This window comes from Eutrema salsugineum, unplaced genomic scaffold (genome assembly GCF_000478725.1).
Source record: "Eutrema salsugineum unplaced genomic scaffold, Eutsalg1_0 scaffold_10, whole genome shotgun sequence".
NCBI lineage: Eukaryota > Viridiplantae > Streptophyta > Magnoliopsida > Brassicales > Brassicaceae > Eutrema > Eutrema salsugineum.
In genome coordinates this window covers 920,636-935,907 of record NW_006256908.1, presented here as the reverse complement: position 1 = coordinate 935,907, position 15,272 = coordinate 920,636, and the positions used below count along the sequence as shown (strand labels likewise).

Sequence of the window (15,272 nt, the reverse complement as noted above, 5' to 3'; positions counted from 1 at the left end):
CAAGGCCAAGGCGGTCTTTGAGAAACACTTGGAGAACACGCAACTCACCTTACCCATTATAGATGCTTTCTTAGCTATACCCCAGCTTGGGAAGTTTCTAAAGGACGCGATCCTCAACAAGACAAAGGAGCTCCAGGGTATGGTGATACTGAGCCATGAGTGCAGTGCCATAATACAAAGAAGATCTATACCTAGGAAGCTATCCGATCCGGGCAGCTTCACTTTGTCGTGTGATTTAGGTCACCTGAAGTTCTCAAACTGTTTATGTGACCTTGGAGCTTCTGTGAGCTTAATGCCTTACACGGTGGCCAAGAGATTGGGATACAAAAGCTACAAGCCAGCCAAGATCTCTCTTGTATTAGCTGATAGATCGGTTAGATTACCGGTGGGGTTGCTTGAGGATCTACCTTTGAGGATCGGTGAGATAGAAATCCCCACAGACTTCATAGTTCTTGAGATGGACGAGGAACCATTAGACCCTATCATCTTGGGCCGACCGTTCTTAGCAACCGCAGGAGCCATAATAGATGTGAGAGGAGGAACGATTGAACTACACATCGGTTCCGAGACTATGAAGTTCAACGTGAAGGATATGATGAAGAAACCGACCATTGGAGGTCAGGTTTTCTATGTGGAGGTAATGGAGGAGCTGGCTGATGAGCTCCTTGAAGAGTTGAACGCAGAGGATCCGTTACAAGTGGTCTTAACGCGGGAACAAAGCGAGCACGGGTACTTGAACGAGGAAAGCGAGGTGTACAAGCGTCTTTTGGACCAACCGAGGGAACTTGGAGCTGAGGCAAGGTTTTTGGAGCTCCACACGAGCAGCCTCAACATTCTAGAAAGCGAGGAGTCAAAGGGAAAAGAAGAGACACCTCGGGATATCATGGCCATGACAACTCATACCGAGGCCGATGGTAAACTGCGCGAGAATGAAGCAAAGGCCGAGGAAGCTGTTCCGGGCCAATGCAGCTTTGATGCCGATTGGAATGAGGCAGACGCATCCCCTGTTGAGCTCAAGCCTCTACCAACAGGGCTCAGGTATGCATTCTTAGGTCTAAACTCTACTTTTCCTGTGATCATAAACGATAACTTGCTTGAGCATGAGGAACGTGCATTACTTAGTGAAATAAGGAAATTCAGGAGAGCCATAGGGTATTCATTGGCTGACATTAGAGGAATCTCTCCTGATATATGCACCCACAGGATCCACCTAGAGGACCAAGCCATGTCCTCTATTGAGCACCAACGTCGACTTAACCCGAACCTCAAAGAGGTGGTTAAGAAGGAGATACTAAAGCTCCTTGAGGCAGGGATAATATATCCAATCTCTGACTCTCGGTGGGTATCTCCTGTACACGTTGTGCCCAAGAAAGGTGGGATCACGGTGGTGAAAAACGATAAGGATGAACTCATATCCCAAAGAACTATAACCGGCCATCGCATGTGCATTGACTATAGGAAATTGAATTCTGCATCAAGAAAAGATCATTTTCCTTTACCATTCATTGATCAAATGCTTGAACGGTCAGCTAATCATCCTTATTTTTGTTTTCTCGATGGATACTCGGGGTTCTTTCAAATACCTATAGACCCCCGAGATCAAGAGAAAACGACATTCACCTGCCCTTATGGCACTTATGCTTATAGAAGAATGCCATTCGGTTTGTGTAATGCACCAGCCACTTTTCAAAGATGTATGATGCACATTTTCTCTGATCTAATTGAAGAGAAAGTTGAGGTGTTTATGGATGACTTCTCCGTATACGGCTCCTCTTTCTCCGAATGTCTTGCTAATCTTTCTCAGGTTCTCAAGCGGTGTGAGGAGCATAGGCTTGTCTTAAACTGGGAAAAGTGTCATTTCATGGTCCAAGAAGGCATTGTCTTGGGACACAAGGTATCAGAGAAAGGCATCGAGGTGGATAAGGCCAAGATCGAGGTGATGGTGAACTTACAAGCCCCGAATTCTGTGAAAGGAATAAGAAGCTTCCTTGGCCACGCTGGGTTCTATAGACGGTTCATCAAGGATTTCTCCAAGATAGCCAGGCCTTTGACCAGGTTATTGTGCAAAGAAGTGGATTTCAACTTTGATGAAGAATGTGAGGAAGCGTTCAAGAGAATCAAGGAGGCTTTGATCAGTGCACCGATTGTACAAGCCCCTGATTGGTCTTTACCATTTGAAGTGATGACCGATGCATCTGATTATGCTGTAGGAGCTGTCTTGGGACAGAAGAAAGATAAGAAGCTCCATGTGATCTACTATGCCAGCCGCACTTTGGACTTGGCTCAAGAAAAGTATGCCACCACCGAGAAGGAAATGCTTGCCATTGTGTTTGCATTTGACAAATTCAGGAGTTATCTAGTGGGATCAAAGGTCACGGTTTACACAGATCACGCGGCCTTGAGGTACCTGATGTCTAAGAAGGACGCGAGGCTTTTGAGATGGGTCTTATTGCTCCAAGAATTTGACATGGAGATACTTGATAAGAAGGGCATTTAAAACGGAGCCGCAGATCACCTCTCAAGGCTGAGGATTGAAGAACAGGTCGCAATAGATGATGCTTTACCCGAGGAACATCTCATGTTAGTCCGGTCTTACTTAGAGATGGAGGAAGCCAATACGATCAAGGAAAAAAGCCTTCCATGGTTCGCGGATCTTGTGAACTACTTGTCTTGCGGATTAGAGCCACCAGACCTTGATACTTATCAGAGGAAGAAGTTCTTTAGAGATGTGATGAGGTATCATTGGGATGAGCCGTATCTTTACGTGCTTAACAAGGACCATCTCTATAGGCGATGCTTGGCCGAAGAAGAGATCCATCCAGTGCTACAAGAATGCCACGGCTCATCGTATGGTGGTCATTTAGGTGCGTTCAAGACAGTTGCCAAGGTTCTACAGAGCGGTTTCTGGTGGCCGACCATGTTCAAAGACTCCCAGGAAGTGGTCTTGAGGTGTGAAGCTTGTCAAAGGCACGGAAACATATCCAAAAGGAATGAAATGCCCCAAAACCCAATCTTTGAAGTAGAAGTCTTCGACTTTTGGGGCATTGACTTCATGGGTCCCTTTGCAAGCTCATATGGGAATCAATATATCCTTGTAGCAGTGGATTGTGTGAGTAAATGGGTTGAAGCGGTTGCATCTCCGACCAACGATTCAAAAGTGGTGGTAAAACTCTTCAAGAGTATCATCTTCCCACGGTTTGGAGTACCAAGAGTAGTCATCAGTGATGGGGGAAGCCATTTCATCAACAAGACTCTTGAGAGTCTTTTGAAGAAGCACGGAGTAAAGCACAAGGTGGCCACCCCTTATCATCCGCAAACCAGCGGCCAAGTGGAGGTTTCCAACCGTCAGATAAAGGCCATTTTGGAAAGGACCGTGAACTCATCCAGGAAGGATTGGAGCAAGAAACTTGACGATGCTCTGTGGGCTTACAGAACCGCCTACAAAACCCCCATTGGAACCTCACCGTTTAACTTGCTCTATGGGAAGAGCTCTCATCTACCGGTTGAGTTGGAATACAAAGCCTTGTGGGCAGTGAAACTTCTGAACTTTGACATCAAGACCGCACAAGAGAAGAGGGTTTTACAGCTTCATGAGCTTGAGGAGATCCGGTTAGATGCTTTCGAGAGCTCTAAGATCTACAAAGAAAGAACCAAGGCGCTCCATGACAAGAAGATACACATGAGAGAGTTCAAAGAAGGGGACCAAGTTCTGTTGTTTAACTCAAGACTCAAGCTGTTCCCTGGGAAGCTGAGGTCTAGGTGGTCCGGTCCGTTCACGATTCTTGAAGTAAGACCCTATGGAGCCGCGGTTTTGAAAGGAAAAGATGGACAAGGCTTTGTGGTAAACGGCCAGAGGGTAAAGCATTACTTGGCATCAGAAACAAGGGAGGGAGCTACCTCAGTTCCTCTACTTGAACCGGAATCAGCCTGAAAAGGTATGAAAAGTCAAACTTAGCGACGTTAAACAAAGTGCTCTTGGGAGACACCCCAAGCTTATCCATGTACATATTTCGTTTTTCATCTTCTTTTTCTTTTTATTTGAAGCTTTTTGAAGGGTTTGTTAAGTGTTTCAGGAGTTAGACAGTGAACCTTGAGGGTGAAAGTGAGAGAAAGCTTGAAAAAGACACGGCCTGATGAATTAAGTCAAAGAGCATACATAGCCTCCGTATCGACCCTCGGTATAATCATACCATGGTCATCTTTTACCGAGTGAAAGCTTGAGAACCTCAGCTAGATTCCTCGACCTAATTTCATCATGGTCGTGTCTGAGAAGTGCTATGATAAAATAACTAAGTGTGGGGGAGGCTCACCGTGTAAACACCTCGGTATAAGTATACCGAGGGGCGATGTTCACTTAAAACGGTCAAAAACCTTGATCCGAAGCCGCGACCAGTTTACACCAAGGCCAGCCTGTTTAAACCCCCAAGCCTCACGTGTTCTTTGCTAAAAACAAGTGACCTCGGCATGATGCCCTCGTGGTGGAGCGTGCCGAGGCACAATCTTCCGATTCAAGAAATGATCAAAAGCAAGAACACATGAAACACTTAGAACGAAGAAGAGGCTTTGCGAGGTCCAAAGAAAAGACGTGAAAGCTATGGGGATTTACTCGTTGGCATTGGCTCAGACAACTCGGCTTGGTACCCTCGGGGTGGAACAAGTCGAGGCAGCTCAGAGTAACACGAGAAAATTTGGCTTGGTCCGTACAGCCCACGTCATCCCCATACCGCGTCCATTTGAAGGGTTGCGCGGCATTTTGAATTTGAACACTCGGTCAAAGTAGTTTTTGGCGCGGTCAACGGCTGGAGCTGGAGCAGAAGGGGGGACCAGTCCCACAACAGTCCAAATGCCAGCTGGAAAGCGCGCTCCAGCCCATACCGACCTCCATACTTGGCCAAAACGCAGAGTTTGCCCTCTAGACTCTTTTCTCTGCATTTCACGAACACAACTCACTCATTTCTCGTTCATTTTGCGTGATTCCAAGCGTTCTAGACTCGTTAGGGTGTTGTCTACTCTGCATAAGCATCTCGTTCAGCTTAAATCTTGCATTCCCAAAGGTATTTGCATCTTAAAGAACTCATCTTTTTCCTTCATTCTTTGCGAGCTTAAATATTTGTAAAATGTGGAATCGATTCTTTTAGAGCATATCGGCCTTTGGGAACAGTTTTTTAAATTCCACCAGGGTAGACCACACACGAAAAACCGGTCTTTGCATTTAAAATCACTTATTCTTGAATTTTTAAAATTCTTGAGAAAATGCGCTTGGAATCGGTCTTAATGATGATTTGTGTGTTTGAGCTGAAATGTCTAGATAACTTGTCTCTAATCGGTTGTTCTGGCTTGTTCTTACTTTCCTTGATGTTTGAAAAAGCTATGAATATCAGTTCTGCTAGAGAAAAAGTTTTGTACTTGCCAATCTTGAGATACATGTGCTTAACGATATACTTGGCTTTGACGGTTTCTTTGAGAATCTCCCTTGCAGATGACCGGAGAACGAACCGTTCCTACCCACGAGACAAACAGAAGTGCGGGCCAGAAGAGAGTTTTGAAGGGTAAAGCCGTTGCCGTGCCACGTAGTGGAGAGACCAGCAAGAAACCCTCGATGCGACCCGATGACGAGCCAACCCCCAAACGAGCAAGAAATACTGAGCTCACTCTGGCACCAGCTCTCGAGTCAAAGAGGAACGGGAAGAAGGCAGCCGTGGGATCTGATGACGACGAGCCCGGAGCCTTAGTCCCTTATGTAGACAACAGTGACAAAAAGTCAAAGAAAGAACCAAAGGCCGAGCCCGAGGATGAGCACTTCCCAACCACTGAGGAATACTTGGACCACTTTAACTCAATCAGAGTGGCTTAAGGTCGATTCCCTGACTTGGAGTTGCTGAAGAAACTCGACATACTTGATGACGTGACCCTCATTTTTGAGAATATGGGCTTGGCAAAGTTCTTTGAGATGAGCGATGTTGCCTATGAAGGGATTACACAGCAGTTTCTTGCAACCTTGGAGGTCATCATCTACCCCAAGAGAGATCCAAAGCGTTTACATGGCAAAGGATTTGGCCACATTGAGTTTGAAATGGATAACGTGCACTACAAGGTCAGTTTCAAGGAGCTTGATGAAATCTTTGGGTTTGAAAGGAATGGAAGCTCGCTTGACAAGTTTGTGTACCCTCGTGATGAGTTGGCCGCCTTGTGGGAAACGATATCTTTTGGACCCTACCTCGGAGGCAAGAGCAAGACAAGCTGCATAAGGAACCCTGCGATCAGATACACAAACCGCGTCCTAGCATCAACATTCTTCTCGACCTTTAACCCTGGTGTTATTCACACGGCCGAGCTTGAACTATTGGGACTCGGACTGAAGCCGTTCATCACTCAAATGAAAAACAAGAAAGAGTTCCAAGGGCCGCTGCATGTACCATCATTGGGTGCATTCTTTGCCATTCAAATGCTCACTTATCGGCACAATGTATGGTGCGACCGCAAGAAGCGAGGAGCAAGAAGACTTCAGAACGGTTGGATAGTCACCAAGATCCTGAGGGCTCAAGGGTTTATATTCCCTGATTCACCGAAGAAGCCGAATCTCATTGATGAGTTATACCTAAGCAAAAGTGGTTTCTTCGGAGGCAAGTCAGGGGACAAATGGGTTTACAACTTCACCCTACTGCATAGAGACGGCACGCAGGTTCTACTGCCTAACCGAAGCCTCACCATGCTCGACAAGCAGTGTAACGTCTCATTCTACGTTCTCAAAGACCAGTTGTATAACCCAGCTCTCGACCCACCAACACGCAAATGCACCAAGGTAGCACCCAGCAAACCCGAGAATACTAATGGCCCAGAAGATTGTGTAACGAGGAGCAGAGACACTATGAGAGAAGGATCGGAGCAGGCCGCTATCACTTTGATCCGCAAGTGTGGGGTGAGCCTGAATACCACACCAAGAAGCTGTATTCGCGAGTGAACACCTTCCAAAAGTGGTGTAAGTGGCAAGACAAAACCATCCACGCATTGGTGGATTGTGTGAGGCATTTGAAGAAGCAGCTCACGAGGCCATCCTCACCGGATAAGAACTCAGCGACCTCAACCGCACCGATTACAGAAGAAGGAGTTGGAGAAAGCTCAAACGCGAGGAACCCGGAGTTTCCACCAGGCAAAGAAGACTGGATCGATCCAGCCATGACTTTCCTGCCTGAACCCTCAGAAAGCAGCCCACCACGTCAGCCCACTCCATCCTGCTCAACATCGAATCCCTCACACTACTTGGGATCCGACCTCTCCGACTAAGGTATCGACTTCAAACCTTGTACATATGCATCTTGTATATATCATCTTGCATTCGTTCAGTTTGTCTTTTCACTTCTCTCACACGCTTTTATAACACAAGGGACTGTGTTATCTAAGTGTGGGGGAGGAGCTTTGTGTTTTCTGATCTTGTTTTCTTAGTTCTTATTTGACTTTTGCATTCTTGAGTCTCATTTAGCTTAATACATGTGATAAATTACATCATTCTAGTTGCATCTCGCATTTTAAGATCGAGTCTAGTTGCATCATGTAGGATTGCATCAGTGCAAGGAGCAATGATAGATTTTTTCCTAGAGAGTAAATCACTTGAGAACTTGAACTAAATATGCTTGTGAAACTCATTATGTGCTTGTAAAGCTTGAAACAATTTGAATCTGAGAAGCAAGTCTGAATTACACTCAACTCTAGCTAAGTGATAACCCTGAACTTGAAATGAAAATATCCTTTGATGCATTGCTTAAATAGGCTTGTGGATACCTATATACATACTTGAGCTAGAATCGTTGTTTTTACCACCCTCCTTCCTTAGCTCAAGTAGCTGAATCCGCATCATGGATCAGTTCCCTCACCTTGAACCCATCTTTCTTTCGAGCCAATGTTTGTGTGAGAATTGTAAGGCCACCTTGGACTGAACTTAGCAGAAAGTGTTAGGTTTAGAGCGACAAGGGTTTGGCTCATTGAGTGGTATGTTCCAACATCAAGGAACCAAGAGTATTGGTGAGAAATAAGTGTGGGGGAAAAGACTTGTTGGTGAGTGGAAAAAGGTGAGCTGAGTGGAAAAGTGAGAGTGGAAATAGCCAGGGGAATGAATGAAAATGAATTAAGTCTTGGATGTGAAAAGATAAGCTCTGAAATTAAAAGAAGCCAAAGGCTCAAGTGCTCTGAAATGAAAATGAAAGAGGCTATACGTTATGAAAGAAAAGAGCTGTGTGAATAAGTGAAAACCAAGGCTTGAAAATAAAAGAAAAAGGCGAGTCCCCTAGTTAAAAGAAAACGATTGTGAAGAGTGAGGATTCTGAGAGGGTGAGCAATTGAGAAACGCTTTGAGTGGAGTGTGGGGTGTGATGAGTCTTGCCCTTGTATGCATCGGTTGCTTTTTACCTTTAGCATTCTGCCAAAGTTCGGTCGTTCATAGAGAGATCCTTGTTGCATTGCACCTGCTTGAATATTGATGAGATCATTTTTATCTCATGACCTTACCCTAGCCAAGCCAGCCTATTTGAGCATTGCATCATTTGATTCACCGGTTACGAACTTAATGAATGTGAAAGAGTTGAATGTGATAATGACTTGTGGAGATTCCGTGTTTTAGTTGGAAAATATCCGAGTATAGCTTTGCATTGCATATTTGAGCATGAATCCGAGTTCTCTTGTGGTCACTTCTCTCTAAAAAGGAAATATGAGCTCCATCTGCATTACAACCTCTCTCTCTCATTTGTTCTTTTTGCTTGAGGACAAGCAAAGGAAAAGTGTGGGGGATTTGATATGTCTATATTTTACATCATTTAGATTGCATTATAGAGTCATCATCATGTGTTTTCTCATGTAAATTGAGTCTTTAGGCGTTAAAATAGGACTTAGGGCTTGCATTAGGTCCCAAAGAGTTTTGCATGTTTTGAAGTCTTTATCAGGAGCTCTGGAGACCAATTGGAGCCTAAGAAGAGGAACAGAAAAGAAAACGGTGAAGAAAAGGGTCAAAAATGGTGAAAACCGCTTGAAGGAATTTCTCGGCCAAATCTCGTACCGGCTGGTCGGAAACCTCGGCCAAAATGTTTACCGGACGCTCATTACCGGCCAAAAACCTTACCGATCGGCCAGAATCGAGTATCGAGTGCAAAAATACCACGGGACAAGTTTTTGACCGAGGCAAGAATTTTTACGACCAAAAAGCTTACCGCGGTACACAGCCCTCGGCCATTTTTCTTACCGCGGGAAGGTTTTTACGACCAAAAGTTGTCCTTGCCCGCGCAATTCAGAGATCAGCAATCCGGGGAACCTTCCGGTCCGAATCAGTTGGAAGGGTCTTCACCAAAGTTGGAGATAACCAAGCAAAGATTCCAGAACAGTTGGAATCATCCAATTCGGACCAGTGGAGAGAAAGATATGGCTTCCGGAGCATTCACCAGCATTGCGCGTACCCGAGAACTGAACGGCGAACTTCAAAGATCATGGCGGACGAAGCCCCTCCAGACCGAACCAGCTTACCCGGTCTTCACCAAAGTTCGAGATCCATGGAAGATCTTCTAAGAGCATTTGGAATCGCTAAATTCGGAGCAAAGGTTTGGAAGATAGGGTCTCCGGAGTTCACATCGGTCTAAAAGTCTATTTTCCGGTGATTTCAATGCGGCGCAAAGATGTTAAATCCAGGAAGCCTTCCACTCCCCAAGCTCCGATGGTTTCTTCACCAAAGGTCGAGCTTATTGAGTCATCTTGACTGTGGAACTGGTCCCAGAGCAATTGGAGTCGTGTGCTGAAAGTTACTGCTTCCGGAAGGTGACATGGTCGATACAAGCCTAAAAGAGTTGCGATACGCGCTAAGTATTCTCACAAGCCTCTGTATCTTTACCTTGGCGTCACTCAAGTCGAGGCTCATATCTTGGAAGTATTCTGGACTAGACCTCGTGCCAAAGCCTTGGCATGGTTAGATCGAGGCATGCATACGTAAGAACTGAAGCTGGAAACGACTAAGTGTTGAAAGTACACCTTGGTGTAATGACCTCGGCGTGCATGCCAGACTGTGTTCTCCCAAGCACCTCGACATCATGACCCCTCGACATTTTATCCCGAGGTCCCTTGTCACGAACCCAGAATCAAGAACAGAATGGCTCAAGAACATACACGTGAGGATAGATCAAAGACTAGGGTTCATGCATGTTCTTGATGTGTTCTTCACGAGATCTTCATCTGGATCCTGACTCACGTGCACGCCTCGGCATGAAGACCTCGGCTTTCTTTTCCGACACACCGTGGCACTCACCCATCAACCCAAGAAGGCGGTTCAGTATCCGGCTTGTTCCGGGCTGACCCGCGACACTTTCCCTTTGCTATAAATACATTTTGAGACAAAACCTAGGGATCTTATCTCTTATCTGTTTTTAGCTCTAAGAACTTGCCTCTTTTGTGAAAGTTGATTAATCTAATCCGATATCTCGTTTTTGCATCGGAATCTTGTTCTTTCTTTATTTCTTTTATCATCCAACATCAAACTCCTTATCATGACTAGCTACCGTCTTGCAAAGGACTTAGTGAGCTCGTTATGATCAGTGAGTAGTCGTTTAAGCAGCTTTAGATAGGTAGATTAGGGTGCTTTCAAGGTGGATTAATGGGTTTAGGTGTCTAGTCTTGCATGTTTCATTCCTTATCCGACGAGATCTCTAAGCTGGATCCAAGCACATCACTTGAGGTTAAGATCTGAGACATATCTCGCATCAGAAGTGTTTGTAGAAATGTCTGAACCACTCGGTTAAGGGTTTAAGAGTCTTTCATCGCGAGAGTGATAGTTTGTTCTCTTAAATGACGTTTTTGAACCGATTCTTATTGCTGACTGATTCGTGCTTCTCAAAAGGGATTTTGGTATGAAAGAGGATCAGTTTAGACGTTTAATACTTTCATGAGAAGATTAACGTGCCTTGAGTTCAAAGTCAAATGAAATCGCTTGATAAAATGATTCATTAGCCCCTTAGTCTAACTTAGAAGCACCCGAGTCAAATATCCTGTCTAAAGCTTCTGCCTTTATCATTCATTACCCTCATCTGAATCACCTGTTTGTTATTTGCATCTTGATTAGTTTAAATCTCTGCTTTTACTTAACTTTATTGCTCATTTGCCTGTTAATCATCGTCACCAAACTTTTATCATCTTGTCTTGACTTAAGTGAACAAATGACATAGGCTAGTGTCTCGTTTACAAGCTTGGTTTGACACCCCTTATACTACTTTGACAAGGGGATTGATAACCCTTCTAAGAGCCTGAAAACTCTTAGTTATCAGTTTCTTCAGCGACCGAGAATAGAGATGTTACAGCTTCTACTTAAATTCCTTTATTTGTTCTATTTATATGATTTGTTCTTTTATATATGATTCACCATATATGATGCAAGATATCCACCATTCAAAAGAGTTGGGGTACGCGCTATAATTTCATCACACTTTTAATGTTTGTTTTGTTGTCACTTGTAAGATTCATATCGGTAATAAAAAATTCATCATACAAATGACTCATTCATCTTTCAACCCAAACCTCACAAAACAAGAAGGATTGTACAAACTCTCACAAATGAGAAAATGATATTGTTAGAATGGTTAGATGATCAAGGGGCAAATCGGTAGTATGAAGGGGAACTTCTGATCATTTAATAAATTTTTAGCGGAGAGATAATAATAGCTAGTAGATCGGTGACTGCAAACAAAGAGTAGGTCGGTTAGATAAGGAATAACGAAATAGTGTTCAAATTCAGTGACTAAACGAGTTGAAAGTTAATCGAAGTTCTGTGGTTAATTGTTTTTTTTTTTCAGAGCTTATCACACAATTTTTGGATCCCATTCATAACAGAGGACAGGGATACATCACTATTTATAAAAAGACTTGAAGAGAACATGCGCTACGCCGCAAGATTATACACTATCAACTTTTAATTTTTTATATTATTTTATACCTTTTTGATAATCTTAATAATCTTATCCATCCATTATTTTTTCGAATTTTTTTATCCACATTATGATTTAATGTTCATTTATTAACTTTCTCAAATTACAAATTTTAGGTTTTTTTCATACATACACACACATATATATATATATATTTATCACTAATTCCTTCTTTTTTACTTATATCTTTAATATTTTGTATATATATTTATTGTTTTATTATTTTTTCTATATTTTAATAGTTTATTATTTTTTCAATTGTTTAATGAATGTTACTTTTGATATTGTAATTTTTCTTATTTTTTTATTCTCTAGATATTTAAAACTTGCTTAGACTATTATATTTCAATTTAACTCATATTTTTCTTCTTCTTTTGTATTAAGATTAAATTATTTTTGTTAGTTCAAAAATAAAAATTAAATTACACTTAAGATCTGAATTATTTTTTATTCATATGTTTATGATATTTTAATCTAATTCAAATTTGATTTAACTTATTCTTATTATGTTTTAAATTAGATTTAAATTATGTTTATGATTTAGTGTTTGTAACACAGTTGAGTTTAAATTAAATAGTTTATATAGGAGCTAATAGCTGGGACAGATTTTAATTTATGTTTTAATCTTTTAGTTCAACTTTTGATTTCTTTTGTGATTTATTTTATATTTTGTTTTCCTTGATGATCCTAGCTAGTAATCTTTTCAACCATTGTTTTTTACTTTTTCCCATTGAATTCTCCATCTAGTGATTATTTTTACTTTTTGCAATTTACAATTTTCATTTTTTTTGTTTTCAGATTTTTTTAATTGGTTATATCTATGTTCCCTATGCCTCTATAAATTTATACTTATTTGTTACCATATTTTTTTTGTTATTTTTTCTCTTTACCTTTTTGATTATTTAATGAATGTTTTTTTGTATGTTTTGATTTTCTAGCTCCTATATATATTTTTTTTTAAAAACTTGTTCTTCAGTTTTTGGAAATTTTCAATTTTATTACTTGTTTTTATTTATTTTAAGAGAATTTGTATATTGTGACGCAGAATACGACCGTATTTAAAAACCCTACGCTATACCTCTTATGTCACTGTTTATTTTTGATTTAATACAAAAAATCCCTACAACTCTATAAAAGATAGCAGTCACAGAATACGATCTTGTCAACTTTAAGAAAAAAATATCTGTTTCCCTTTTTTGGGCTTAGTAGTCTCCTTTTCAACTAGAGTGTTCGCTTTTGTTAAAGATAAGGCTCATTACCGGGAATAACAGTCTTCTTTTCGAGATTCAAAAGCTCTTTTCCTGTTTCTCTCCCTCTTTTGCCCTGATATTTTCCAGAAAACTGTTTTTCTCTTTCATCAATTACTGTAGCTGTGTTCTAGCTTTCTTCATCTTCTCCTTTCAAGTTTGCTTTCTCCCTTTTGGCAAACATCTTTTAAGATGTCGGCCAGTATGGATCGTGCGATGATGGCGCTATCGATGGAGGAAGAGGAGGTTCCCTTCGATATGCCAGATCTGCCTGATTACTGCTCATCCGAAGATAACGTTCAGAGTATCATCGGTAGGGTGCTAAACCCTGATTGTCAAAAGATGGCGAGTCTTATCCTGGATATGCCTCGTAAGTGGCAACTTTACGATAGAGTTCGGGGCATAGCTTTGTCCAAAGAAAGGTTCCAGTTCATCTTCAAATATGAACACGAGATGGAAATGATCCTCAAGAAAGGAGTCCATACTTATAATGAGCGGGCTCTTGCCATTGACCGTTGGATTGAGAAACCACCAGCTGATTATCTGCAATTCATCCCAGTCTGGATTCAGCTCCGTCAGATCCCGGTAAATCATTACACAACAAAAGCAATAACAGCCTTGGGAGATCTTGTGGGAAAAGTCATAGAAGTTGCTTTTGATCCGAAAAGAAGTCAGAGTCTGGGTTTTGTTAGAGTCAGAGTTCTGTTCGATGTCTCTCGACCGATCAGGCTGTCCAAAGTGGTTAATCTTCCTGGTGGAGGGTCAGCAACTGTTCTATACGACTTTGAAAGAATTCAGAAAAGGTGTTATAGCTGTCAACGCCTGACTCACCAACAAGATTCATGTCCTTTAAAGCTACTAAAGAAACAATCTAAGATCTTGCCTAATATAGGGTTTGCTGCCCTCTCCTTATCTCCTGGGGAATTGTTTCTAAAAGATGGTGATCCGCTCTTTGGTGTTATTGAGGAAAAGCATGTCGGATTGAACCCGGCAACAGGCAGACCTAAAATAGCGAGTGAGGTCCTTGATGGTATGAGGCAGTATCTCTTGGTGGCTAATGGAGATGAAAGAGTCATCAGAGAGGCGAGAATTAGATCATCTCTAGCATCCATTGAAGGTGATTTATTTGCTCAAAAGTCGATGCTAAGTCTGGAGCCTATTCCTCATGTCTCAAAGGATCTTCACAAAGACAAAGGAATAGTGTTTGATTACAGCAAACAAATTATGTCTCAGGGTGAGCCAGAGATGCGAAGAGGTGAAAGCAAATTTATGGGTTCTGCTATTGCAGCGGGTTCTACTCGAAGTTATGATCTTAACCTCAATTTCGATGGAGTTTCAGCTGATTATCTTGGGCTCAGCCAGGTTTCTCAAGGTCGTCCGACGGTTTTCTCGTCTCCCTTTTCGGGGGCTAGTTCTTCCGGGGCTAACCTTTTGAAACCAAAGACAAGACGAAGACCTTCAAAGGCTGTCAGAAAAGCGAGAGCTCCGGCTGCCGAAACCACTCTGAAAGGTAAAGAAATCGTTCAAGCGAGGATCACAAAAAAGAGAAAAGTCGAGGATGAGACTAATGCTACTTTGAGAGCAGCTAAACACATCCAAACTGAGATGGTCCCAATGGAGGGACCGTCCAATACCCAATGAGTCTTCTGAGTTGGAATTGTCAAGGTTTGGGGCGGCCTCAAGGTTTGACAATTCAACGTCTCAAGGAATTGCGTAAAGAACACTTCCCTGAGATCTTGTTTCTTGATACGATCCGAGGAGATCAACTCTGAAGATAAGGCAACAGGCGAATTCGAGATCGTGACTTGGAGGAACAGATGCGATGATATTGGTGCGATGAAGCAGCGATGGTGGCGCGATGAGAGATCGATGGTGGTGGGCGGATCGAATCGATGGTTTGAGATGGTGGTGTGATGCGGCGGATCGAGTGAGATGAGAAGATGGACGTGGTGTGATGATCGATTAGGTGATGATGGATAGATAGAAGAATCTCTTGTAAACTGATTAGTTTTTAAGAGATTCGAATTTCAGAGTTTTTAGTTCTCAGAAATCAAAGAGAGAAGAACACGTTAAAAGT

General features: G+C 42.3%; 1 protein-coding gene across 1 annotated transcript; it reads left to right on the top strand.

Annotated features, from left to right (window-relative positions):
- Nucleotides 1-13,387: 13,387 nt before the first annotated feature.
- On the top strand, nucleotides 13,388-14,836 carry LOC112090242. Its single transcript, XM_024161095.1, has one exon. It carries the CDS (start codon nucleotides 13,388-13,390, stop codon nucleotides 14,834-14,836), a length of 1,449 nt encoding a protein of 482 aa, XP_024016863.1.
- The last annotated feature ends 436 nt before the right edge of the window (nucleotides 14,837-15,272 follow it).

Bases quoted from the DNA above. Each gene is read 5' to 3' on its own strand.
- LOC112090242 (XM_024161095.1), top strand. From the start codon at position 13,388: ATGTCGGCCAGTATGGATCGTGCGATGATGGCGCTATCGATGGAGGAA.